Here is a 26,428-nt window from a genome sequence, read left to right as displayed (position 1 = left end):
CTAGTCCAGGCATGGCCAAATGTGGACCTCCAGCTGTTTTGGAATACAATTCCCATCATCCCTGACCACTGGTCCTGTTAGCTAGGGATGATGGGAGTTGTAGTCCCAAAACAGCTGGAGGGCCAAGTTTGGGGGTGCCTGCTGTAGTCTAACCCCCTGTAATGAAGGAATCTCAGCTAAAGTATCCATGACAGACGGCCATCCAACCTCTGCTTAAACACCTCCAGTGAAGGACAGTCCACAACCTCCTGAGGGAGACGGTTCCACTGTCAAACAACTCTTACTGTCAGAAAGGTTTTTTTGTATGTTTAGTTGGAATCTACTTGCAACCTCAAGCCTTGGTTTGAGCCCTACTCTCCGGAGCGGGAGAAAACAATTTTGTTCCCTCTTCCATGTGACAGTCCTTGAGATATTTGAAGATGGCTGACATATCTCCTCTCAGTCTCCTCTTTTCCAGGCTAAACATACCCAGCTCCTTCAACCGCTCCTCATAAGGCTTGAAATATGGTGATACCCACTGAGTTTAGGCTAAATGTGCTTCCTCTCCCTGTTGACCAACAGCTTCCTTGGACATTGTAAATCGAGGCTGCTTGTATCTGCATATGTCCCATCCTGGCTTCTGTTTCTTGGTCTCATTAGGGCTGGCTGGGCAGAAAAAACTTCAGGCTTAGGGCCAAATACTACGTCTAGCCCCCATCTAGCAACCCCCCTCCCCAGCCATGCTAGGCCACACCCCTTGCCTGCCCTGCTTTGCACTGCCATTGAATATCCTTGCATGGCTGGAATGAGTGATTGCACTATGAAAATGCCATTTCCTTGCCTGCATGGTAGACAGAGAGATTTGGGAGTGTGTGTGGAAGCTAGCCTATCGTACAAAAGTATAATTTGTGTTTGTTGCTCTTCCCACTTTTGCCTATGGTCCTGCCACCAATGACACATTGGGCCCTTAAAGTTGCCCAGAAGGGAATCTGACCTTGGGCTGGATTTCCCCATCCTTTGAACTACGTAACAGAAGGGTTTCCAAAATGCATGCTATGGAAGAAGAAGACAGAGAAAGGTTCTTCTCCCTCTCCCTTAGTGTTAGAACCCAGGGACCTCCCTCCAACGAAGCTGAATGTTGGAAGACTCAGGATGAACAAAAGAGAGCACGCTTTTTCTTGCAGCACCTTGTTAAACTATAGAACTTGCTCCCCAAGTAGGCAGTGATGGCCACTAGCTTGGATGGCTTTTAAAAAGGGATTGGACAAATTCATGGAGCGTAAGTCTATATCAAGGGCTATCAATGCTGATTGGCTATGCTTTGCCTCCACTGTTGCGGGCAGCATGTTTCTGAATTGGTGGAATCCAGAGGTGAGGAGAATGCTTCCAGTAGGAGCTTCCAGTAGTCATCTTGTTGGCCTCTGTGAGAACAGGATGCTGGACTAGATGGGTCACTGGCCTGATCCTACAGGCGGTTCTTATAGTCTACCTGTTGGGAGCTGAGGGAAATGGAAAACAGGGTCGGGGAGAAGAATGGATGGTATGCTTTGGAAGACGGCATGGGTGGGTGACTGGAACCCTGCATAGGATCAGTCTAAAGATAAAGGTAAAGGGACCCCTGACCATTAGGTCCAGTCGTGGCCGACTCTGGGGTTGCGGCACTCATCTCGCTTTATTGGCCGATGGAGCCGGCGTACAGCTTCCAGGTCATGTGGCCAGCATGACTAAGCCGCTTCTGGCGAACCAGAGCAGCGCACGGAAACACCATTTACCTTCCTGCTGGAGTGGTACCTATTTATCTACTTGCACTTTGATGTGCTTTCGAACTGCTAGGTTGGCAGGAGCAGGGACCGAGCAACGGGAGCTCACCCCGTTGTGGGGATTCGAACTGCTGACCTTCTGATCAGCAAGTCCTAGGCTCTGTGGTTTAACCCACAGCTGCAACAATTTGTTGCAGGTCTCACTTGTATACATAGATTGCCGAACCCTGAAAAACACAGATTTCTGACAGCCAGAAAGAAAGGACTTTGTTGGACTACTGCCTGCATTTCTTCTTCAGCAGCCATTGCCTCAAGGCTTGTAGGATCTGAATTTTTAGCTGTCAAAAGATCCCTTGTGAAGGCTGTCTGCTTAAAGAAATTAAAGAGGAAAAGGTTAAAGTGCCTTAAGATACCAGTCTTTCTACCACATTTAAAAGATTGATGAGTCACTGTGGAAGAAGGTCAGCTCAAGTCGCCGTTCCCTCTTTGCTGGGTAGATCCGTAATGACACTATACCTCATTCCCGTTTCTGCTCATGCTTAGTCCTCCTCGTCCCAAACGTCCACAATGTCTAACACAATTGCTTTGTTACCTAGAGATGTTGCTTTGCCAACTGTGCCCCTTGCATCTCAGGCTTATGACTGGGAATAAGAAAACCCCACGAGTCATTGATGGAGGGAAATGTTGTTCTTTAGTCGTGTCCGAGTCTTTGTGACCCCATGGACCAGAGCACGCCAGGCACTCCTGTCTTCCACTGCCCCCCGCAGTTTGGTCAAACTCATGCTGGTAGCTTCGAGAACACTGTCCAGCCATCTCGTCCTCTGTCGTCCCCTTCTCTTTGTGCCCTCCATCTTTCCCAACATCAGGGTCTTTTCCAGGGAGTCTTCTCTTCTCATGAGGTGGCCAAAGTATTGGAGCCTCAGCTTCACGATCTGTCCTTCCAGTGAGCACTCAGAGCTGATTTCCTTAAGAATGGATAAGTTTGATCTTCTTGCAGTCCATGGGACTCTCAAGAGTCTCCTCCAACACCATAATTCAAAAGCATCAATTCTTCGGCGATCAGCCTTCTTTATGGTCCAGCTCTCACTTCCATACATCACTACTGGGAAAACCATAGCTTTAACTATATGGACCTTTGTTGGCAAGGTGATGTCTCTGCTTTTGGAGGGAAATACCTCAGGCCTTTTGAGCATGACACTGGGGTTCTCTTTGTTCAAAACTTCTGTCTTACAGTGTTACAGTTTGTGTGTGTGTTCATTCTGAGCATATGCAGTTATTTTTAAATATTTTTTTTGTACTCTCCCTCCATTTTAGCACGCTCCATGCCAGTGTCATGGCAGTAGCTGTAGTAGAGAACATACCTGTTAACAGCTATGCTCTTTGGCTCCACGTGCTTCTCAGTTGCAATAAATCACATGGAAAAGTAACACACAGCTGCTATTCTTCCCATTGTGTGACAACCTAGCTACAGCCTGCCTTATTTACTTACTACGTTTGTATTCCCCCCTGTTGTCCGAGGGTGAAAAATATGGACTCCCTCCATTTGTCCTCACAACAGCCCTGTGAGGTATGTTCATAGAGACAAAACAATAATAACGCTGCCTTATACTGACCATTCATCCATCTAGCGCAGTAGTGTCTGCACTGACAGCAGCTCCCCAGGATTACAGGCAAGCATCTTTCCCAGACTTACCTGGAGATGCTGGGGACTGGACCTGAGACCTTCTGCATGCAAAGCAGATGATCTACAGCCCTTGAAAAGATCATCACGGTTAGTTATTTTAAATGCCAAATTGTCCCAGGAAGAAGGCAGTGCTCTCCGGCAACGGCTATGCAGCTTCGCTCCATAGAAAAGCAGTAAACTCACAGCACCGCGCCGCTTCCCCCTCTTCACTTCAGAGCCCGTTTATGGGTTCCTTTGTGGGTTGGGGGGCGCTAAAGGTGCCCGCCGAGTCCCACGGTCACAGGCTTCATCCGCCTGTGATTTTCAGGAGGGTCCCCGCTACGCCGCAGCGGAAAGACCCGTTTCTTGCGGAGCTGGTCCCTCCGGTTCAGAGGGAGTCCGCCATTGCCGGTGGCGCCACCCCGGAAGTCCTGATCTCAAGCGGAACCTTTTTCAGATGTTCTGCCAATGTGTATGATGGGAACTACAATTCCGTATATTCCCTCCACCCACAAACCCACACAAGAATTTGCTCAAAGGTGAAGATGCAGCCAACACACATACAATGGTACGTAGAGTAAGGTTACCAGACGTCCCCATTCCCCAGGGACAGCCCCCAGATTTGCAAATTGGTCCCCATGCAAAATCCATTGAAGTTGAAAAGTGTCCCCGGATTCATTGAAAAAAATCTGGTAACCTTAACACAGAAGGTGGACCCTCGATGAGAGCAGAAACCATGAAAAATAATAATTGCCAGTTGCCTTCCTATCATACACTAAGTAATGCAATTCACTACCATTTAATACCATGAGGACTGATAGACTGGGGAGTTGGATCTATGAGCAGCTTTGGCCATGATAACCAAAAGAAGTCTCCGTGTTCAGAGGGGGTGTAGCTTTAAATATCAATGGCTGGAAGGAAGGGACAAAGACTAGAGAAAATGTTCCATAGACTGCTTCTCAGCCCACCAGAGACTGCCTCTGAGAACAGAATTAGGGTAGCCTCTTACTCACAGCAATGCGCCCTTCAGAAAAGATGCTGGTTTGCATGAAATTGGCACATGCTAATTTTATACACGGAGATGCAGATTTAGAAAGAATGGCTATTATTGAAATAGAAATATGATGCATGCATCTCACCGTGGTGGGAAGATTGTGACCAGGTGGCCTTTCTGCCTGCTCAGCCTTCTATCCTGGTGGGCAGGTAGGCACCTGGGTGATTTTGAGGACCCTGTTGATGCCCCTTCATAGAATTCTCTATCTCTTTAAACAAGACATGGACTGGAAAGCTCTCTGTAAAGTGACCACCTGGTACAGGATGCTGAACTCGATGGCATCTTTTTTTGAACCATCAGAACACTATGTGTTGATATCTGAGATTCAGCTTCAAGCACATATATTGTAGCAATTTATCTTTTTAATGCTACTATTAATTTTTCAGTGTATGGTGTGTGTGTGTGTGTGTTCTGTAATAGCGGCATTCGTACGCTGAAACCCTACACACACTGATTTAGTAGTAGGTCCTCAGTGCTAGACTTACCGTATTTTTCGTCCCATAGGACGCTCCGTCCCATAGGCCGCACCTAGTTTTTTGGGGGGGAAATAAAGGGGGAAAAAATTTCCTTTGTTTTCCCCCCAAAACCAGGTCGGGGAAACCGAACCAGGTTGAGGAACAGCGGGATGGCGGTGCTGTGCCTCCCTGCTGTCCCCCAAGCTTGTGGGGCTGGCCGATGTCTGCCCGGCACGTGGGGTGCTCTGCTTCAGGGCGCCCCTCGCGCCGGGTGGCAGGCTGCTATCCGCAGCGTGGGGAGCCCTGCGGGGAACTTCTGCAGGGCTCCCCACGCTGCGGATGTGTTCCCGAAGCGCCGGGCGCTCTGCTTTCAGCGCGCCCGGCGCTCCGGGAAGCAAACTGCTATCCGCAGCCTAGACAGCCCTGCGGGACCTCCCGCAGGGTTGCCTAGGCTGCAGATGCGTTCCCAAAGCGCCGGGCCCTCTGCTTTCAGCGCACCCGGCGCTCTGGGAAGTAGGCTGCGGATGTGTTCCTGAAGCCTGGAGAGCGAGAGGGGTCGGGGCGCACCGACCCCTCTCGCTTTCCAAGCTTCAGCGAAAGCCTGCATTCGCCCCATAGGACGCACCCAGATTTCCCCTTCATTTTTGGAGGGGGGAAAGTGCGTCCTATAGGGCGAAAAATACTGTACATCTGAGCAGTAGAGATAGATATGGCTGTGGTGATAAGTATGAAATTCATAAGTATACATGAATTCTGTAGACCTGGTTCATCTTGAACAGTCAAATCCCCAAACCAGAGTGCCTTGCTGTGAATGCAGCCCTGTGAAGGAAGTAATGTTTAAGTGGCTGGGACCACACAGCTTCCCAGAAAATATTATTGTACATGGGGGAGGAGAAACCCGAGTCCCTGTGTACAAGCAAATCCCCACTGGGCAGCCATGCAATCTTGCTGGTTTATACATTTCCCATTCCATATGGCTGTAGCCACAATAGCAGTCCATGGGGAGACTTCAGCACAAGGGTCACCAACCTGGTGCACCTGGGTGCAGTGGTGCCCATGAGGTTTTCCCCTGTTGCCCATGAAGCACCTGAGGCCTTTCCCACTTCCTCCATGATCATGAGATGGTCTGAGGGTTGTCACCTTACCTTGTTCTCCCTTGACCCAGGTTCAATCCCCAGCATATTCAGGTAAGGCTGGGAAAAGGCTGCTTTCTGAAATGCTGGAGAGCTGCTGTTAGTGCAGACAACACCAAGCTAGATGTTGTCTTATTCCAAAAGGAATAAGAACATAGGTAGCTTCCTTATACCGGGTCAGACCATATATTCCATGCAGCACATGATCTTTCCCCACTCCTCTGCTTTGGAAATTGTTTTGATGGGTTTAACTTGTTATTGGATGATGTGCAGTTGTATTCCTTCAAAAATTATTAACAGCAAATAATAATAATAATAATAATAATAATAATAATAATAATAATAATAATAATAAATGGACAGATGACGGATGGACAAATGGAATTGCCAGCTTCAAAACCCATTGAAAACATGCCATCAAAGCAGTTCTGCCTATTTTACTTGTGTGGATTTTGTGGTTCGGACCTTTACATTTAAAACTTTGCGGGGTGAATGAATTGCATGGGATGCTGTCATTAAAAAAAAAGAGAAGCAGCAAAAAATAAAATAAAGATTGCATTTTTAATCCAAAGGGGACTAGCAAGTTCATTCTTTTTGCATGTGCTTTCCCCTAGACTCTGGCTGCCCTAACAAGAAATTCAATAAATCTGCTTCCAAACCATCTTGCACAAGCTTTGCATGTCCAGTCTGGGCCCGAGGAAATTAACAAGCGAATAGAGCACACCATCGACTTGCGGAGTGGCGATAAATTGCGAAGAGAGCATATCAAGCCTTTCTCCCTGATGTTTAAAGACTCTAGCCTGGAGCATAAGGTAGCTGAGTCTTGATAGATGCTTTTTTCTTTTCTTTTTTTGCCAACTCAAAACTGTCTTGGAATTAGTGAATAAGATGACAATGCTTTAGGTTTTCTTTTCTGATTTCTCTCTCTCCCCCAGACTGATCTGAGAGCCATTCAAAAGCACTGCAGTTATTGTAGTTGCATAAGTGTGATGACTCAGTTTAAGAGCCAGGAAACCCCTTCTGGAAGAAGTGACTAAGCTTTTCAAGACAACCAAAGCACTGTGATATAAAAAAGTGGGGAGGAGGGACAAAGATTGGCTTAAACAAATCAACCAACCAACAAACAAGCAGATCTCTGCTTTTCTGCTCTGAAAGTCGGGAGACACCTTTATTGTAACAATGTGCTAAGGGGTTTTGTGACAGCTGGCTGCCTAGGAATGTTCACCAACAGTCAATGGGCCATAACCGTATATTTACCACAAATGTATGAAACTGTAGTCTGGTGGCCATTTTTCAAGGGTGGAGAGAGGATTCAGAACCCTCTTTTGGAAGGGGTGAGCAGGAGCATAAAAGCAAAAAACCATTGCAAATAAGCCGCTTGAGAATTATTTCAGATATTAATATTGTGCAGCTTAAAGCAACAGGATGCATAAAAACAGACTCCTTTGGGGAATAAAACATTGCCACGGCCCATAATTTTGATTTACTTGCAGAGCTTTCTTCAAAACAGGACAAAGTAAATGATACATCCAAAATATGCATAAGATCATGTACAAGTCCAGCACAGGCTCAGCTTCTTATAAAATATGAAATACCCCCAGCAGATGTAAAACCAGAGGTCTGTCTCTCCCTACTGCTTCCATTTTGACTGGAATTGCAGTCACTCACTGGGGATGGTCATTTACACATCCTGACTTCCACAGAGCCTAGGAACAAAGACTCAACCACCACCCTTCCAAGATCGCAAATTTGCAATTCAATAGCCTCCCATATGATCTAAGGTTAAACACTCACATGTTAGCTAGTAGAGAACAACAACAGTTAATTGTCAACCCATCAAGGAGTTCAGAGACCACTTAGTATAATCCAGTGGAGTTTTCCCATGTTAAACATTCAGTAATTCACATTTAGGCATTCCCCATTTCAGCATCAATTAAACAATTATACTCAACAAGTATATGATTTATAGCTAGGAAATGACAGGCCCTCCTTACTTGGTGATAATCAGCTCCTTATTTGGGGAAGTGCCCTGATGATTTGGGAAAGGGCTGTGATTCAGTGGTTAGAGAACATGCTTTATATGCAAAAAAAGGTCTCTGGTCTCCTGGCTTCTCTACGTAAGGCCTGAATCTTTGGAGAGCCACTTCCAGTCAGTGTGGGCAATATTGAACTAGATGGACCAATCGTATGACTGAGTATAAGGCAGCTCCCTATGTTCTTAATGCCCCTCTGAGCCATTGGCCCAGAGTCTTCATGTTAAGGTCCTAAGTGCTGAGTAAATCACTACAGTCTGTTAAATACATTTTTCCCCCAGTGGGTGTTCCCAGCTTAGTAAATGAGTCTTTACAACACGTGTCCGTTTATTAGGGTTTTGGGTAGGGTTTTAATGTTGTTTTAAATGTATCTGTTGGGTTTGTATTTTTAACAATTTGTAATACAGGTTTAAGAACAACCCTGTTTATGAACTATTCGGATTACGAACTCTGCAAAACCAGAAGTAATGTCCCGGTTTGCGAACTTTATCTCAGTCTAAGAACAGAAGCCGAACAGTGGAAGGGCACCGGTGGTGGGAGGCCTCATTAGGGAAAGCGTGCCTCAGTTTCAGAATGGTTTCAGTTTAAGAACGAACTTCCGGAATGGATTAAGTTCGTAAACCGAGGTACCACTGTACTTGTATGTGAAAATCTCCTTGAGGCGGTGGTTTAGAAGGTGATGAATAAATCAACTGTAATGGTGATAATAATAAAAGGGCAATGCAAATTGAGTGTGACAGCCCAAGGTGCAAATTACAGAATTTTAATTGTTTGATGAAGATTTTGTGGAGTGGTTGTTTTTGCAATGCACCTTTCAGAATTTTGTCTATATGCCAATAAAGGTTTGAGATTGAAATGACAGGCCAGTCTGGATGGCTCTAGGGATTGGAGGAACTATGTCATGGAGGTCAGGAGAATGAGGGGGAATCAATTCTTTCCAAGGAAGTGACTCAATTCCAAGAGCTTAATACCACTGCAAGGAGTCCAAATTTATAGGCAGGCTAGACGAGAAAGATATTTGAAACAGGATTATAATACATATATCTTTGTCTATTTTATTGTAAACTTCTTCTCATTAATGTATTGTTGTTCCAGTCCTCTGCCTCCCATCACTCCTTCCCATGGCTGGTATATAGAACTGTGTGTTGTGTATGATTTTGGGTCTATTTTGCTGGCATATTCTTAGAATCCCAAGCTAGGAGTAATGGGGATAAGGTGATATCCAACAATGGTCATACATGGACTCAAGCCTGTTTATTTCAGTGGGTTTTATTCTGGGTAGGACTTGGTTTGAATGTGGTGCTTCCGTGAGAGCATGCTGAGCCTAGGAGTTTGCTTTTTAGTAGCGGAACTGGATGAAGCTAACAATCCTTTCACACCAGAGCATCTTTCTCCAGTCCTTGCTCCAAACATGAGCAGCAATACACCTTTAATTTAAGGCTTATGAGACTGATGTAGGCAGACTCATAGAGTTGCAGCTCCCCCATAGCTTGTCCAAGCATCTTCCAGCTGAACACAGCTCCCTTGGCTTCGGTGGGGGTTTCCAAGAGGCGTTCCTTGTCGGAAGTGCCCCCTGCCCACTTAATCCCATTATTTTCCGAAATACTGGAAACAAGCTGAATAGGGAAAGCAACCTTGAAGAAAATCAAATAACAGCGCTTTCTTTTCTTCTTCTTCTGCAAACATGTCAGCTCATCTAATTTCTCCGCTTCCTTGTATGACTGCAATTCAATTTGCAGTGGCCAGATCATAATGATGATACTTTTTTCTTTTCTTTTTTAAGAAGGAGGACAAACCGTAAATAGCAATTGAAAGCTTAGCTGTGTTAAATGTCTATAATAGAACAGCTTTCTTGGGAGCCAAGTTATTTTGGCATCAGTCCAGTACTTGCCCATCAGAAAAGACAAGGCTTCAAACCACTTAATGCTGAACCACGTTGTAAACTGGCTGCATTAAGCTTTCATTGCCTGGCAATGCTCTTTTTTCCTGGGGGTGGGGAGTGCCTGTCCTAAGGTCGCCAGCTTTCCCCCTCTAGCCTCTGTATCTAAACAGGAGCCTGCTGGCACATAAAAATGCAGTTTTCTCTGGCATACCATATGTTTAAAGCACATCCAATGAAAATGACTTTTCCCCCAAAGAAACCTGGGAACTGTAGTTTATTAAGGAAGCTGGGAATTGAACCCCCGTAAGGAAGAAAACTGCAGTTCCCACGATTCTTCAGGGCAGGGGAAAGTCACATTTTTTTATATGTGCATTGGATGTGCTTTAAATATAGGATTAGGATCTGCCCAAAGAGCTAAATGGTGGGGGAAGCATCTCCTAGTCAATTTATATGCACCACAGCCAGGAAAAAAATGTTGCCCTAGCTCTGGGGGTGGGGATATTGTGTCCCTCTAGAGCAGCCTTTCTCAACCTGTGGGTACCCAGATGTTGATGAACTACAACTCCCATCACCCCTAGCTAGCACTGTCAGAGCTCAGGGATTATGGGAATTGTAGTCCAACAACATCTGGGGACCCACAGGTTGAGAACCACTGCTCTAGAGGTTGTTGGACAACAGTTCCCATGATTCCTGGTTATTCACCCTAGCCTGCACAAACATTGTTCAGAGAGGATGGGAGCTGGGTTCTCCCTTCACTCAGACTAGGTAAAGGTAAAGGTACCCCTGAGCATTAGGTCCAGTTGTGGACGACTCTGGGGTTGCGGCGCTCATCTTGCTCTATAGGCCAAGGGAGCCGGTGTTTGTCCGTAGACAGCTTCCGGGTCATGTGGCCAGCATGACTAAGCCGAACCAGAGCAGCACACGGAAACGCTGTTTACCTTCCCACCACTTGCACTTGACGTACTTTCGAACTGCTAGGTGGGCAGGAGCTGGGACTGAACAATGGGAGCTCACCCCATCATGGGGATTCAAACTGCAGACCTTCTGATTGGCAAGCTCTAGGCTCTGCGGTTTAGACCACAGCGCCACCCGCGTCCCACCACTCTCAGACTATGTGACTATTAAAACAACAGCGACCATAAAGTGGTTTGCATAAAGGACCAAACAACAAAATCATCAGTGCAAACAGTTTAAAAACAGCTATTTTAGGGTTGCCATATTTCAAGAAGTAAAAATCCAGACGAAAAGGTTGTTGACCTTTTTTTTTTTTTTTGAAAATTTCAAAAATCCAGACCTTTTGCCAATTTCCCCAAATTCCATTATTTAAGCACATGACAACGTTCTACATATCTGGGTAGGCTTGTCTCAGCAGGCACCAAAAAGTCGAGGGTGCCTGCCTGCCTGATGTCAATAGGCTGGGAGTTACATACAAGTGATGACTGCTGTTGAGTTCCGGTCCTGCTTGCTGGTTGGTCACCGTGGGAACAGGATTCTGGACTTTGATGTTACCCAACAGAGATCTCTACCCATCCCATGCCCCAGAAATGCAATATTCTTTTTCTTCTTTTTTCTTTCTACCAAGCCAACATCCTATATAAACTCAACAACATAAAAACAACATCATGCCAAGACAATTAACATATTAAGTGTGTTAAGGTTCAGTATATTAAAGGTAAAGGGAGCCCTGACCATTAGGTCCAGTCGTGGCCGACGCTGGGGTTGCGGCGCTCATCTAGCTTTATTGGCCGAGGGAGCCGGCATACGGCTTCCAGGTCATGTGGCCAGCATGACTAAGCCGCTTCTGGCAAACCAGAGCAGCGCACGGAAACACCGTTTACCTTCCCGCCGGAGCGGTACCTATTTATCTACTTGCACTTGACGTACTTTCGAACTGTTAGGTTGGCAGGAGCAGGGACCGAGCAATGGGAGCTCACCCCATCGCGGGGATTCGAACCGCTGACCTTCTGGTTGGCAAGCCCTAGGCTCTGTGGTTTAACCCACAGCACCACTCGTGTCCCAGTGTATTACAGTGCATTAAATTGCAGTGTATTACAGTGCAGCAAAACAATTGCTATTAAAATTATGTCTGGCCCTCCAAAGGTCACCATAAGGTTGCCTCTCAGCCATAAGATTAGATTTCTGTCTAATCTTATGGCTGTCCCTTCATGTACTGGCTCTAGTTAGTTGGCTGAACTTTACTATTTGACAGACTTCTTGTTTCCTTACACCTTGGGATCCTAAAGATTTTCCCATTCCAGCATAGCAGCTGCCAATAAAACAGAGGTCATCATTCAGTGTGTTTAGGGTATGTTGACACGATTAATTTCCCAACAGCGATAGGTTTTTGTTGTTGTTTTGTTGTTGTCCTAATAATCATTCATGAACAGCCATCTTCTGAATATTTATAGATTCTATATTTATTGTCTTTAAGTAATACCTTCCTGTGAAGGTACCCAAGGCAGTTTGCAATTTAAACACTGCCTAGGATTATATTGTGCCAGAGATTTTATTGTAGAATTATGAATGATGTACAGATAGTAGGTTCAGATATCACCCATCCATCTCTCAGAACATTTAGAGTGTTGCGTCGGGTACCCATGTATCCTACTGGAAACAGTTGTTTCTTGAAAGCATCCTCTGTTTAAAGGTACATAACTATTTTATAGATAAAGAAACCAAAGAGGGAGAGTTGCCCATCAATAGCATGTGGAAGATGGAGTGAATAGAGACACTCATCACTTGGTTGTAGCCTTCCCCACTTGGTGAATGGGTTGTATCCATCGCTATCAAGGATTTCTGCTTGCCCAACAGAATTCTCACCCTCTCCTCACCCCACCCCTAAATCTGTTCTGCGGGTTCCCCCAGCCCTCCAGAGCAAAGTGGGGGAAGGAACAGAGTGCAGAAGAGGAGGGGAAGTCCCATTGCACTGATGGGGCGTGCAAGTTGGCTACCACCCATTGTATTTCTATTTAACTAATGCTAATTATTTCAAAATGTTATGCAAATCTGCCTCCTCTTTTGTCCCCTTTTTTGATGTTGATGAAAGTGGTGTATCACAAATGTAGAGTCATCTGGTGCAACTTATTGCCAGTAGGTTTAGGACAGATATAAAGAAGCATTGCACATAACACATGGTTAATGTATTGAATTCATTGCCACAAGGTATGGAAATTACCAGTAGTTGAGATGCCTTGGGCAGGAGGAGGACCTTTGGACAGGTTCATGATGGTTTGGTCGCCACGATAGTTAGACAAAGGCTTCACACTCTGAAGTGGCATCATGCTGAAAGCCAGTTGACAAGCGCAATAGATTTTTAGAAGCATAGAAAGGTCAAACCACGGGTCCATGTATTGCCTACTGCACTGACTAGCAGTGGCTCTCCAGGGTTTTAGACTGCAGATATTCCTAGCCCAACTTGCATATGCCAGGAATTGAACCTGCAGAGCTTCTGCATACAAAGCCAATGTTTTACCACTGAGCTAACAGTCCTTCTTCTGTTCATGCCCTGACTTGAGGTTTAATGACAGTTCTGTTCTGGTTTTGAAGGGTGTTTCTGATATGGACCCATGTTTTCTAGATATTGTATATCACCTAGATAGTTTTGATAAGTAAATAATGCAGCTCTGGATCCAGCAGTGAGTAGGTCCTGTAGAAATCCGTGTAACAAGCTGGTCTCAAGACATGCATTATTTGTACCTATAGCCCTATAAACACAATCATTTAGAGTGATTATATTGAGGTGCAAGAAAGGAAGAGTGTGCATGAGTGTGCACATTCTGACCTCTCATCCCCTCTCAAAAGTACCTCAGGGTAAGATTCTGCACTTGTGGAGGCTCCTAGATGTTTTGGAACCTCTGTAGACCATCCCTGATGAACACAGAGAAGGTGGCAGGGATGAGGGGTGGAGATACCATGCTCAAGCACATTAATTTAATTTGCACAAATGAGCATAGGTGGACTCCAGTCTAATCTAGTAGGACCAGAACCTGTCCAAGCCTCAGCTCTGAGGTTGAGGAGCAAATGGCACACCTAGTAACACAACACCAACCCAGCTGTTTCTGCTTCCAAGCCTGGGCCATCTTTCTGAAAAGTCCTTGGAGTCCTACATCCTTACCTACCCCATGGGCCGAGTTTGACAGATGGGTGGAGCTATCCACCTGTCAGTCGCTGAATATCACAATGACATCAAGTGATCCACTTTCGTCCATGCACATGATCAGCTGATCTTTGGGGCTTGCAAAGTGTCATGAACTAGACAACGCAAGCCCTGGCAATCAACTGATCATAGAACCATAGAATGGTCAAGTTGGAAGGGATCCCAAGGATCATTTTGTCCGACACCCTGCAATGCAGGAATCTCAGCTAAGCCAACCATGACAGATGGCCATCCAACCTCTGCTTCAAAACCTCCAAGGAAGGAGAGTCTGCAACCTCCTGAGGTGGTCAGGGCTTGCATAGCTCCACCTGTGGCACTTTGTCACAGCTATCAGCTGTTTGCCAACCCCCTTTGGCCTCAGGTGTAGGGCAGGTGGGCCTCACTCAACCAGAACAGCCTGGTAGGATGCCTGGCAGGCCTAATTCAGCTCACAGCCTGGAAGGTTAAAAAACTATTTTTCCAAGACTGGGTCCACCTGGGATAATGTGACCCAACATGATATGTAAGTTACAGAAGTCCAAGACAGAGGACTTCCAGATAAGTCGCGGCTGCAGTCAGGTTGTGAGCTTGCCTAGTGTTCAAGTCAGGCAGCTCAATCATAGAAAAGAGTACCAGTGCTGGATTTACGTATAAGCTAAACAAACTATACCTTAGGGCCCCGCTCTCTTGGGGGCCCCCACAAAATTTAAAGGAAAAAAATTGGACGTACATTTCCAAAATATAAGATAAAAAGCAAATAAAATAAAGTCTACATACAGCAACAGTGTTTTGTGTTGTGTAGGCTCCTATGATGTAAGGAATGGGCCCCGCCTGCTAGCCTGCTCCCTAAAATATCACTGGTTTGATCATTTCTATATATAGGGTGTCTACATTCTGCATGTGCGAATGGCTTTAGATACCTGTTAGGTCCATAAATTACCATAAAAGCATATATTCAACACAAAAAACAGTGACAGTTTGTTGTTGACAAAGGACAGCTGGACATATAAAAGGCCCCATTACCTTCAGTAGATTAGGGCCTCATCAAACCTAAATCCAGACCTGGTAAGCCCCCTTTACCTGTTGGAGTGAATCACCTCCATTTGCTCTAGTGCTACCTATCTTCCGAAGGAAGGGGTCAGACACATGGCTCACATGCAGAAGGTGCAATCCTGAGCTCCCTGGATTCCAGTGAGTGGTGGCTGCATCACATAAACTCAAACACATACACCCGTCTGCTCTCTAGATATCTCACCAAATGGATTCCTTCCTTGCCGCTCATTTTGCGTTCAATCCATCAGCCCCGGCCTCTGGCTTAAGTGGCAGAAGTTGCCTTTTCAGAAAACACATTTAATGTGACTCATTATATGAAAAGAAAAAAGGCAGGCGAGGAAAAGTTCGTTGCAAGATGGAGCAGTCGGCTTTTGCTTCCCTGGTGAGGGTGATTTACAATCTCCTCCACTGCATATTTCTTCTGAGGGGATTTTTCTATATATATAATTCCTATTTTTTTTTAAAAAAAATCTCACCCTAGGAAGCTAATTAATTTACCGGATCGCCTTGCTAATTTCCCAGAAGCCTCGCAAAGCTGTCTTGCTCTCTTCGCAGAGCTGTCAAAGCAGACTAAAGTTATTTCTTTCCCCTCTGTGTTCCCTTTTCTATTTCAGTATTCCCAAATGAGGGACGAAGTGTTCAAGTCGAACTTGGTGTGTGCGTTCATGGTCCTCGTCTTTATCACAGCGATCCAAAGCTTGCTTCCTTCTTCGAGGTAAAGGCATTCTCTTGAATGGTATTGCAGGCAGCCGTCTGAATAGTTTCAGGCCTCATATGAACAGTACATTTGAAGGAGTATAATTCCATTTTAAACAGTCATGGCTTCCCCAAAGCATCCTGGGAAATGTAATTTGTTAAGGGTGCTGGGAGTTGTTAGGAGATTCCCATCCTTCCATTCACAGAGCTACAAGTGGGATCATCTTAATCTTAACCTGGTTCCCCTCCCCACCCTGGTGTGGGTGGAGCTATCACCCTTACGCCGGCGTGGCACCGCAATCACCCAGGGCTATTGCCCAGTCATTTTGAAGGGTGATTGTGGGGGAAGGTATAAAAGTGGCAGTGGCGTAGCGTGGGTTGTCAGCACCCGGGGCAAGGCAAGTAATTTGCGCCCCCTAACCTGTGGATTTTAGCACTCGAGTGCGAGCGCGCGCCCCCCAGATGTTGCGCCCGGCCCCCCTGCACCCCCCACGCTACGCCACTGGGGCTGGGGGTGAGCGAAGGAGCCAAGGACCCCCCCCCCAAAGGCTCAGCAGGAATTTATTAAATTTATTATTTGCGGAGCCCCCGCGGGCCGAGGCAGCCGAAGCCCCCTCCCCTCGGGCACCTTCCCGCCCCCTCCTCTCCTTGGGCTGTAGGTGGAGCTCCAGATCCGGGCTTGGCGAGCGCCTCTCCTCCTCCCGGCCGGGTCCGGGGGCTTCCAGCCGTGCTCCGTCCTCGCCCCCCCCCCCCCGCGGCTGAGACTTGCGCTGAGAACCAGAGCCAGCGGCGCCCCCTTCTGCCGGGAGACCCTCGCCCGCCCGCCGGCTTCCTCTTGGAGGGTTTTGGGGAGCGCAGGGTGCGGCGAGGCCCCTTGGAGCTCTCCTCCCTCCCAGTCGGCAGAAGCAGCCGCCTGTGGGATGGCGGCGGCGGCGGGGTGCGGAGGCTGCCCGTGCCGGCCAGGCATCGGTGGCGGCGTTGGCGCTGCTGCAGCGGCTGCTCCTCCTGCGAGCAGTGAGTGGAGCGCAGCCGCAGCGGCGGCAGGGGGCGCGCGCGCGCTAGGGCGCAAGGCTGGCGGTGGCGGCGGGGAGCCTGGCGGAGGAAGGAACTTGTCCCTTCCCTCTGGACTCGCGCCCCCCCCCAGATGTTGCGCCCGGTGCGGCCGGCACCCCTGGCACCCCCCACGCTACACCACTGAAAAGCGGCAGCGCGACATGTGCCGATCACCTGCTTCACGCTGCCGAACACCCGCCCACCCTCCCTTTGATTTAAGTGTCCTTTGGCCTTGCTTTGGACTTCGGTTGGTTGCCCATCTTGAGTTGGGGACCGGGTAGGAATTTTTTCCATTTGGCAGATTGGCAACAGGCCACTTGGTTTTTGCCTACCTCTTAGCAATCGTCACAACTTTGTAAGGTTTGGCGGTTAGGCGTTGGCTTATGGAGAATGGGGGAACGGAGGTCAGCCATCGCCTGCCCCTCCATTTCAAGGGTATTCTGTTAAAGGAATCCAGGGCCTGTATCATGTCCAAAGTCCGCTTGAGGGGCTAGGGCTTTCCAGGGGTTCCCCCCAAGCAGTTTCCCTTGGGGAGTTTACCCTTACAGACTTCCTGCAAAGGGGAGAAGACTCAGATATAGTCTTGCCAATGCCTAAGCCAATACCGCTCTCATTCCTGTAATCAATAAAGTTGTGGCCAAAATTTTGCCCAAAAACCTTAAACAAAATATCTGTGTCTTTGTGAATTTATTTATTCTAATGAGGGGTTGGCTTGAGGGTCTTGCCACGCAATTCTCAGAGCTGTTCAGGAATCTATGCCTCTTTTCAGGGAACATGTGAATCTCACTGGCAAGTACCTAGGGTTTATAATAAGAATGATTTATTATTTATCTGACCGAGCTGCTCCAGCCACTCTGGGCGGCTTCCAACAAATTAAAACACAATACGACATCAAATATTAAAAACTTCCCTGAACAGGGCTAAAAACAGTGTTTTTATTTGAGGAAAAATCAAAACAAATTCTCAGGAATACAATTAGAACTAGCAATCTACTAAACCAGTGGTCCCCAATTAACTAAGTACCATGGACTCGTTTTTCAAAAGCCTGGCCATGGACTCCTGCTTTCTGTGGTAGTTTTTGTCATGTGAAATAGTGTCACCATGCCTTCCAACACATCCCAGCACAAAACCAGACCATCCTCTCGTGTGAGTCACATGACTGGGAAGAGAACACAGAGCCCCAAACCACATGTTTTTTAGAACCACGGTCTCATGCGAGGTATGTGCCTGGCCACTATCTCATGTGTTTTGGGGTACCATGCTCTTATCTAAGAGCAACGGGCCCGCAAAATGAGATGCCCCAGACAGTTGACAGATCTGTGCCACAGACCTCCTGGGTGGGTTTCGCGGACCCCCTGGGGTCTGCGGAATAATAATAATAATAAATCAAAGTGTTGGTGCTGACCTTTAAAGCCCTAAACAGCCTCGGCCCAATATACCTGAAGGAGCGTCTCCACCCCCATTGTTCTACCCGGACACTGAAGTCCAGCACTGAGGGACTTCTGGTGGTTCCCCTGCTGTGAGAAGCCAAGTTACAGGGAACCAGACAGAGGGCCTTCTTGGTAGTGGCACCCACCCTGTGGAATGCCCTCCCACCAGATGTCAAAGAGAAAAACAACTACCAGACTTGTAGAAGACATCTGAAGGCAGCCCTGTTTAGGGAAGCTTTTGATGTTTGATGCATTACTGTATTTTAATATTTTGTTGGAAGACGCCCAGAGTGGCTGGGGAGGCCCGGCCAGATGGGCGGGGTATAAGTAATAAATTATTATTATTATTATTATTATTATTATTATTATTATTATTATTATTATTAATACCCCGCCCTCCCTGGCCAGAACCGGACTCAGGGCGGCTAACACCAGTTAAAATTACAATAAAGCATAATGGGGCGGGGACAAACAAACAAAACCAGTTTCTTAAAATACAAGTTAAAATGCAGCCTCATTTTAATAGTAGCCCATAAATCAAAACCACAAGGGGAGGGGAAACATAAGGGTCAGACTGAGTCCAAACCGAAGGTCAGGGCAACAACTCTGTCTTGCAGGCCCTGCGGAAAGATGTCAAGTCCAATTGAGAACCACTGTCCTAAACCAGTTCCTCCTAATACCAGTTGCTGGAAACCGGAGTTGGCCAGAGTACTGTTGTGCTCATGTCCAGCTTCCAGGTTTCCTCCAGTCATCTGGTCAGCCTCTGTGAGGATGCTCAGCCAGATGGGTCATTGGTCTGATCCAGCAAACTCTCCTTAAATTCTTATTCCCACCCAGCTATTTTCCTCCGCCCTCCACCCTCTTCTCTATCCCTCTTCCAGCTTTTGCCTCCCGTGCTCCCTTGAACTCCCTGCTCCCACATATCCCAAAATTGTGTCCTCCAAGCACTCTTCTTCTTCTTTTCAACATCTTTATGCCCCCCCTCGCCCAGCTTGTCTGGAGTTTTGGGCTGGGCTGCCATCAGTATGCCGATGACACCCAACTCTATCTGTTGATGGATGGCCATCCTGATTCGGCCCCAGACACACTGATCAGGTGTTTGGAAGCTGTGGCTGGATGGTTACGTGGGAGCTGGTTGAAGTTAAATCCTTAGAAGACAGAGGTCCTCTGGCTGGGTTGGGATGATATGGGATTGGGGGGGGGCAACTCCCATCTCTTGCAGGGGCACAATTAGTGCCAGCACCGTCCGTTAAGAGTTTGAGTGTGATCTTTGACACCTCCCTTTCCATTGAGGTGCAGATTGCAGCTATAACAAAGGCGGCATTTTTTCATCTCCACCAAGCTAAGCAGTTGGCTCCTTACCTTTCTCGCCCTGACCTAGCCACTGTGATCCACACCACGGTCACCTCCAGACTGGATTATTGTAACTTGCTCTACGTGGGGCTGCCCTTGAGACTGACCCAGAAACTCCAGTGGGTGCATAATGCCCTGGCGAGACTCCTTACAGGGTCCTTGCCGTGGGATCACATTCACCCAGTGCTATACCAGCTGCACTGGCTCCCAGTGGAGTACAGGATCAGGTTTAAGGTGCTGGTTTTAACCTTTAAAGCCCTATACTGCCTAGGACCCTCGTACCTATGGGACGAACTCTCCTGGTATGTCCAACGGAGGACCTTACAGTCTTCAAACAAAAACATCTTGGCGGTCCTGAGTCACAGGGAGGTTAGGCTGGTCTCAACCAGAGCCAGGACCTTTTTGGCTGTGGCCCTGATCTGGTAGAGCACTCTGTCACAAGAGACTAGGGCCCTGTGGGACTTGTCATCTTTCCACAGGGCCTGCAAGACAGAGCTGTTCCACCAGCCCTTTGGCTGAGGCACAATCTAGTCCCTCCTTTGGTAATCCTCACAGAACTCTAGCCCAATGGTTGCCATGAATTTGATTTTGAATTGATTTTAAAATGAATTGATTTTAGAATGTTGTGTTACTTTTATTGTTGTTAGCTGCTCTGAGCCCGGCTTTGGCTGGGGAGGGTGGGATATAAATAAAATTTTATTATTATTTTATTATTCCTCTTTCAAGACACCTCCGCCTGGATTCTCACGATATCCTCTTTTTCCTCCCCTTCCTCAGGATGGTACCCATGATCGTCCAGTTTTCCATCCTGATTATGCTGCACTCGGCTCTCGTCTTAATCACAACCGCGGAGGATTATAAATGCTTGCCTCTCGTGCTCCGGAAAACGTGCTGCTGGATCAACGAGACTTACTTGGCCAGGAACGTCATCATCTTTGCCTCGATTATGATTAATTTCCTGGGAGCCATCATCAACATCGTAAGCCGCCAAGGGGGTCGGGAAGGGTCTGAAGATGGGCAGAGGGCAGGGCAGGGCTGGGGGAGAGGAAGAAGATTTATGAATTATTTCAACGGATAGCTTTTTCTTTTTCTTTTGCAGCCGCAGGAGCTTCTAATGCGTGTATACAAGGGAGGATTTTAATGTTGTCACACAGACAAGCCAGAGCTGTCGAACATCAGGGGAAATCAGTCTGCTGTAGTGTGGGATTACATAGAGCCTGATTTGTCCCTTGCGAAGATAATCTTTTTTAAAAGAAAAAGAAAATCCTCTTGCTTTATTCTGCTCAGTATATGTTGCTATTTCCGGCTACATATAGACCCATACTGGAGGATTGAATTTTTAAAAAAAATCCACTGAAAACAGTTCATGTCCATGTGAAGATGGCAGTATCAAATCAGTAGCTCATGTACTGCTGGACTGTACTCTTTATAAAGATTTGAGGAGTGAAGTTATTACTTACCCCTCTTCTACTATTCATATCAGTTCGCTTGTCCTTTCTTTTGGCAGATTAAGATGACCAGGTGACAGCAAAAACTGCAAATTTTTTTGCAGGGGTAATTAGAATAAGATCTATTATTTGATTAACTTTCTAACATTTTCTTTTTAAGAAAAGAAATCAAAAGAAAACCTATTGGCTCACATGTTTGATCTGCAGCTGAAGGAACGTGTATGAATTCTGTCATTTGTATTGATGTAAAGGTATTTTGTAGGGATGTGGGTGGTCTAAACCACTGAGCCTCTTGGGCTTGCCGATCAGAAGGTCAGCAGTTCGCATCCCCGCAACGGGGTGAGCTCCTGTTGCTCTGTCCCAGTTCCTGCCAACCTAGCAGTTCGAAAGCACGCCAGTGCAAGTAGATAAATAGGTACCACTGTGGTGGGAGAGTAAACGGTGTTTCTGTGCACTCTGGCTTCCATCACGATGTCCCGTTGCACCAGAAGCGGTTCAGTCATCCTGGCCACATGACCTGGAAAGCTGTCTGCGGACAAATGCCGGCTCCTTCGGCCTGAAAGCAAGATGAGCTCCGCACCCCATAGTCACCTTTGACTGGACTGAACCGTCCAGGGGTCCTTTACCTTTCTTTATAATAATAAAAAAATGTATTTTGTACAGCTAACTGCTTAGCTCTATCCCTGGTATATTTTATCTTATTGCTACGTCTAGTGGCTAATGCAAATAAAGTACCAATCTATTTTCCAACTGCATATAGTCAGCTGTGATAATTTAGCTTCCCATAGGCTAAGATGTATAAATATAACCCAAATCAGATTTGACTGAATTAGCAAAGAGCCTTAATTCTTTGACACGTTCCTGTTTCTCAGACATCTAAACTGTTCACGACCAGGAAATTGGTTCTCACTGTTTGGTTCCGGAAGTTCTCCAACTTTTAGGTAAGCCATACAGTGGTACCTTGGTTTGCAACTGCTTTGGATTACAACTGTTTTGGATTACAACAACGTCAAACCCGGAAGTGTGTGTCCCTTTTTTTGGACTGCAATCCTCTTTTTTATTATTACAACCAATTTTGGGAGGGAGGCCCCATTGGCGAAAGCACGCCTTGGGTTACAACCTGTTTTGGTTTACAGCCAGACCTCCAGAATGGATTATGGTTGTAAACCAAGGTACCACTGTATAGGCTTAGCTCCACCAACCCAAAAAGCGTCTGCCTGGATAAAAGGGTTTATTACACATAAAATAATTAAAAACAGTTGAAGACAACAAAACCAGTGGATACAGTTAAGATCGTGGTAATCACCTTGAAATGTTGGTGTAGAACAGTGGCGTAGCGTGGGGGGTGCCAGGGGTGCCGGCCGCACCGGGCGCAACATCTGGGGGGGCGCGCTCGCTGCCTCCGGAGTCGCCGAAGAGCCTCGGGCGCAGGCTGTAGCGGAGCCGCATGTCTCGCGGAACCGACGAGCTGTGCGCGCGTCCGGGCTGAAGGCGCCCGGCAGGCAGCGGCTCTCAGCGCTCGCCGCGGAGGACGCGCCAGGCAGCCCCTCCTCACAGCCCGGCCTCCGCCGGTGCTGCTGCAGCTGCTGGGCCGTTGCATTTTTCGCCTCTCTGCCCCCCTCCTCCTCCGGGCAAGCGGCGTCGTTTGGGCGGCAGCGGGGGGCGCAAATTACTTGCCTTGCCCCGGGTTAGGGGGCGCAAATTACTTGCGTTGCCCCGGGTGCTGACAACTCACGCTACGCCGCTGGTGTAGAAGGCAATTAATAAATTAATTGTCATAGTGATATTCTAATAATCCTTTAATTCTCTTCCCACACCAATTCTGATTCGTTACCCTTCCAAGCAGGGAGGCTTGTTCTTGGCCAGTGCTGCACCTTCCTTCTGCCCAAAACCTTATGAGAATTTTCATTTTACCTGCCATTTTAATATTTTTAATCTTATCAGTGAGATTTGCTAGTGATGCTTCATTATTTTCTTAATTTCTTATTATTCTGTTGTAAGCTATTTTGTTGAGGACGTGGCTGGCGCTGTGGGTTAAACCACAGAGCCTAGGACTTGCCGATCAGAAGGTTGGCAGTTCGAATCCCCGCAACGGGGTGAGCTCCCGTTGCTCGGTCCCTGCTCCTGCCCACCTAGCAGTTCAAAAGCACATCGAAGTGCAAGTAGATAAATAGGTACCACTCCGGCGGGAAGGTAAACAGCATTTTCGTGCGCTGCTCTGGTTTGCCAGAAGCGGCTTAGTCATGCTGGCCACATGACCTGGAAGCTGTACACCGGCTCCCTCGGCCAATAAAGCGAGATGAGCGCCTCAACCCCAGAGTCTTCCGCGACTGGACATAATGGTCAGGGGTCCCTTTATCTTTACCTTTTAAGCTACTTTGAGGGATTTTTGATAGGCAAAAAGGACCTATCAACTAAAATACACATACACACACAAGGTAATATCCCTTGTCAATGTTGAACCATTGATTTGAGTGAGTCTACGCTAACATCGGGACGTGGGTGGCGCTGTGGGTAAAAGCCTCAGTGCCTAGGGCTTGCCGATCGAAAGGTCGGCAGTTCGAATCCCCGCGGCAGGGTGCGCTCCCGTTGCTCGGTCCCAGCGCCTGCCAACCTAGCAGTTCAAAAGCACCCCTGGGTGCAAGTAGATAAATAGGGACCGCTTACTGGCGGGAAGGTAAACGGCGTTTCCGTGTGCTGCGCTGGCTCGCCAGATGCGGCTTTGTCACGCTGGCCACGTGACCCGGAAGTGTCTCCGGACAGCGCTGGCCCCCGGCCTCTTGAGTGAGATGGGCACACAACCCTAGATTCTGTCAAGACTGGCCCGTACGGGCAGGGGTACCTTTACCTTTACCTTTTACTCTACCACCAGATGTTACCCAAAGCCAGTATTTAATCACTCTCATATGGCTGACCCATAAATGACTTGATTTTTTGCAATAAAAATTCTTCTTCTCCTCCTTCTGTGTCCGCAGCTATGGTGTGATTTTGACAAACCGATGCCCTTTAAGAACCAGACTTTCAACTCTTCTGTGTATTTAACGGACCTTTGCTCCTACCCAGAGGTAATTCTGAGCGGACTGTTTTAGAAGGGCAGTACATTTATTCACAACTAACCTTCCCATTCCAAGGCTCCGCAAGAGAGTGCTTATGCAATAGAGACTGTCACTGCTGAGGTCTCCCCCACCCCACCCCATCACTGAAGTCAGCGACCACTTTTCATGTAGAATATCTCAGATAGGACTGGGAAATGTGTGCCCTGGCTGAAATCCTGGAGAGGTGTTGCTAGTCATTGAGCTACATCTAACTCGATCACATTGGTGTTCTTGTTACAAATACAATGGTACCTCAGGTTACATACGCTTCAGGTTACATACGCTTCAGGTTACAGACTCTGCTAACCCAGAAATAGTGCTTCAGGTTAAGAACTTTGCTTCAGGATGAGAACAGAAATTGTGCTCCGGTGGCCCGGTGGCAGCGGGAGGCCCCATTAGCTAAAGTGGTGTCTCAGGTTAAGAACAGTTTCAGGTTAAGAACAGACCTCCAGAACGAATTAAGTTCTTAACCAGAGATACCACTGTACACTAGATCCAAACCCTGTTCAGGAGCTCCAAACCTGTCAGACACAAAGCAAGCCTTTAAAATAGAGGTTGGCTTGCATCACCTTTTTCCCTCAGGTCGCGTGGCTGAGCTGAACAGAGTTAGGATCCAGCTTAAGTCTCAGAACACCACTTTGGGGGGGGAAGAAGAAGAAGAGTTTGGATTTGATATCCCGCTTTATCACTACCCGAAGGAGCCACATTCTCCTTTCCCTTCCTCCCCCACAACAAACACTCTGTGAGGTGAGTGAGGCTGAGAGCCTTCAAAGAAGTGTGACTGGCTGAAGGTCACCCAGCAGCTGCATGTGGAGGAGCGGAGACACGAACCTGGTTCACCATATTAGGAGTCTACCGCTCTTAACCACTACACCACACTGGGGACTTACACAGGCCCCAGTTCAAGCTCAACCGAAGTTCTGCCATGTCCAAACTGCAGATCTTGCTATAGGACTGCCTCCTTACTGGTTGAAACCAGTGTGGTTTAATAGACAGTTGGCCTTTGAGTAGGTAAATATCAGCCGTCAAGCTCACTGGGTAGCCCAGCATAACCTGCCTCACAGAGTCCAAAGTGGAGCTGAGTGACCTTATATGCAGAGAGGTGATATACAGACATGTGATAATGATCAGAGGCTGCAATTCTACACCAGTGGCCAAAATTGTGGAAACTTTTTGGGGAAAGTATATTTCTGAGGTTTGAGGCTCATAACACCAGGTTTTTTTCAGAGTAATGCCATAAAATTATATATCAATGGAAAGATAATTTAATGAAGAATCCTTCCCGGAGGACTTTCCAACCCGGGCTGCAAGTATGGCCAACAGTAGCAGCCTGGAAATAGACAGCCAGAGTTGGGGGGAACGAAATGCAGATTCATGAGCGCTGGAAGCTGAAACGAATTCCTATCCCAATCTCCTTTCCAAAGTATTTCGTCTTCACCGGCATCCTGGCGATGGTGACCTGTGCCGTGTTCCTCCGTCTCAATTCCGTCCTCAAGCTCGCGGTGCTGCTCATTATGATTGCCATCTACTGCTTCCTGACAGAGACCATTTACGCTTCGCTGTTCCTGCGATACGACGACATCAATCACAATGGAGAGTAAGTGTTTAACGCAGCTTTAAACGCCTGCAGCCCGGGATCTTTGATGGCATTGAATTACCCCTCTTCCCTCTATAATAAACGAAAATCTGCCCTTATTCCCTTATGGGGGACACAAGAGCCCTTATAGAGTCCTTTGTAGGTTCTCCATCGGTCAGAGAAAATAACAGAGGCCAACCAGAGAATATTGAGAGGCAAAGCAGCTAGTAAGCCTGATTTTTATTGAACTGTTGCAACAGGGTGCCCCCTTCACACGCAGGAGAAGGAGGAGGACCCCGAACCAAGGTGTGCCCGCCTTTATATAGACATTTTAAATTGCCAGCCCCGGAGTCCAAGACCACCCCCAGAAACATCATACCTACATCACAGAAAGGGCGGTCTACAACAGAAATCTGAGTGCATTGTTTCCCTCCTGTCTGGCAGGTTACCTGTTAATGCTTACTTGATTGGATACCCTGGGGAGCCTGGCCAGTCTTTTGTCATGATAAATACTTCATTCCTGAGCCAGGTCACAGGCTCACCCTATTCATACACAGACATACCCTTAAGACAGGATTTGTGAATGAAAAGACAATGGGGAGGCTTTTCCATTTCCCTTGACCCGTTTCC

The 26,428-nt window shown here is 47.2% G+C and overlaps 1 protein-coding gene across 2 annotated transcripts in view; it reads left to right on the top strand.

The window, feature by feature from the left end:
• The window catches only part of ADCY8 (adenylate cyclase 8), a 136,750-nt gene that overhangs the window by 77,589 nt on the left and 32,733 nt on the right, over positions 1 to 26,428 (top strand). Inside the window, exons 8-12 of one of the 2 annotated variants that reach the window (XM_082235492.1) lie at positions 6,659 to 6,856; positions 15,762 to 15,862; positions 20,457 to 20,658; positions 24,103 to 24,192; positions 25,647 to 25,819. In XM_082235492.1, coding sequence (XP_082091618.1) covers positions 6,659 to 6,856; positions 15,762 to 15,862; positions 20,457 to 20,658; positions 24,103 to 24,192; positions 25,647 to 25,819 — 764 coding nt within the window. The remainder of the gene's footprint in view (positions 1 to 6,658; positions 6,857 to 15,761; positions 15,863 to 20,456; positions 20,659 to 24,102; positions 24,193 to 25,646; positions 25,820 to 26,428) is intronic. The other variant, XM_082235493.1, reaches the window with a different exon arrangement.

This window comes from Podarcis vaucheri (assembly GCF_965113315.1).
Source record: "Podarcis vaucheri genome assembly, chromosome: 8".
NCBI classification, from domain to species: Eukaryota; Metazoa; Chordata; class Lepidosauria; order Squamata; family Lacertidae; genus Podarcis; species Podarcis vaucheri.
The sequence above is the reverse complement of the archived record's forward strand: the minus strand, read 5'-3'. Positions and strand labels throughout refer to the sequence as shown.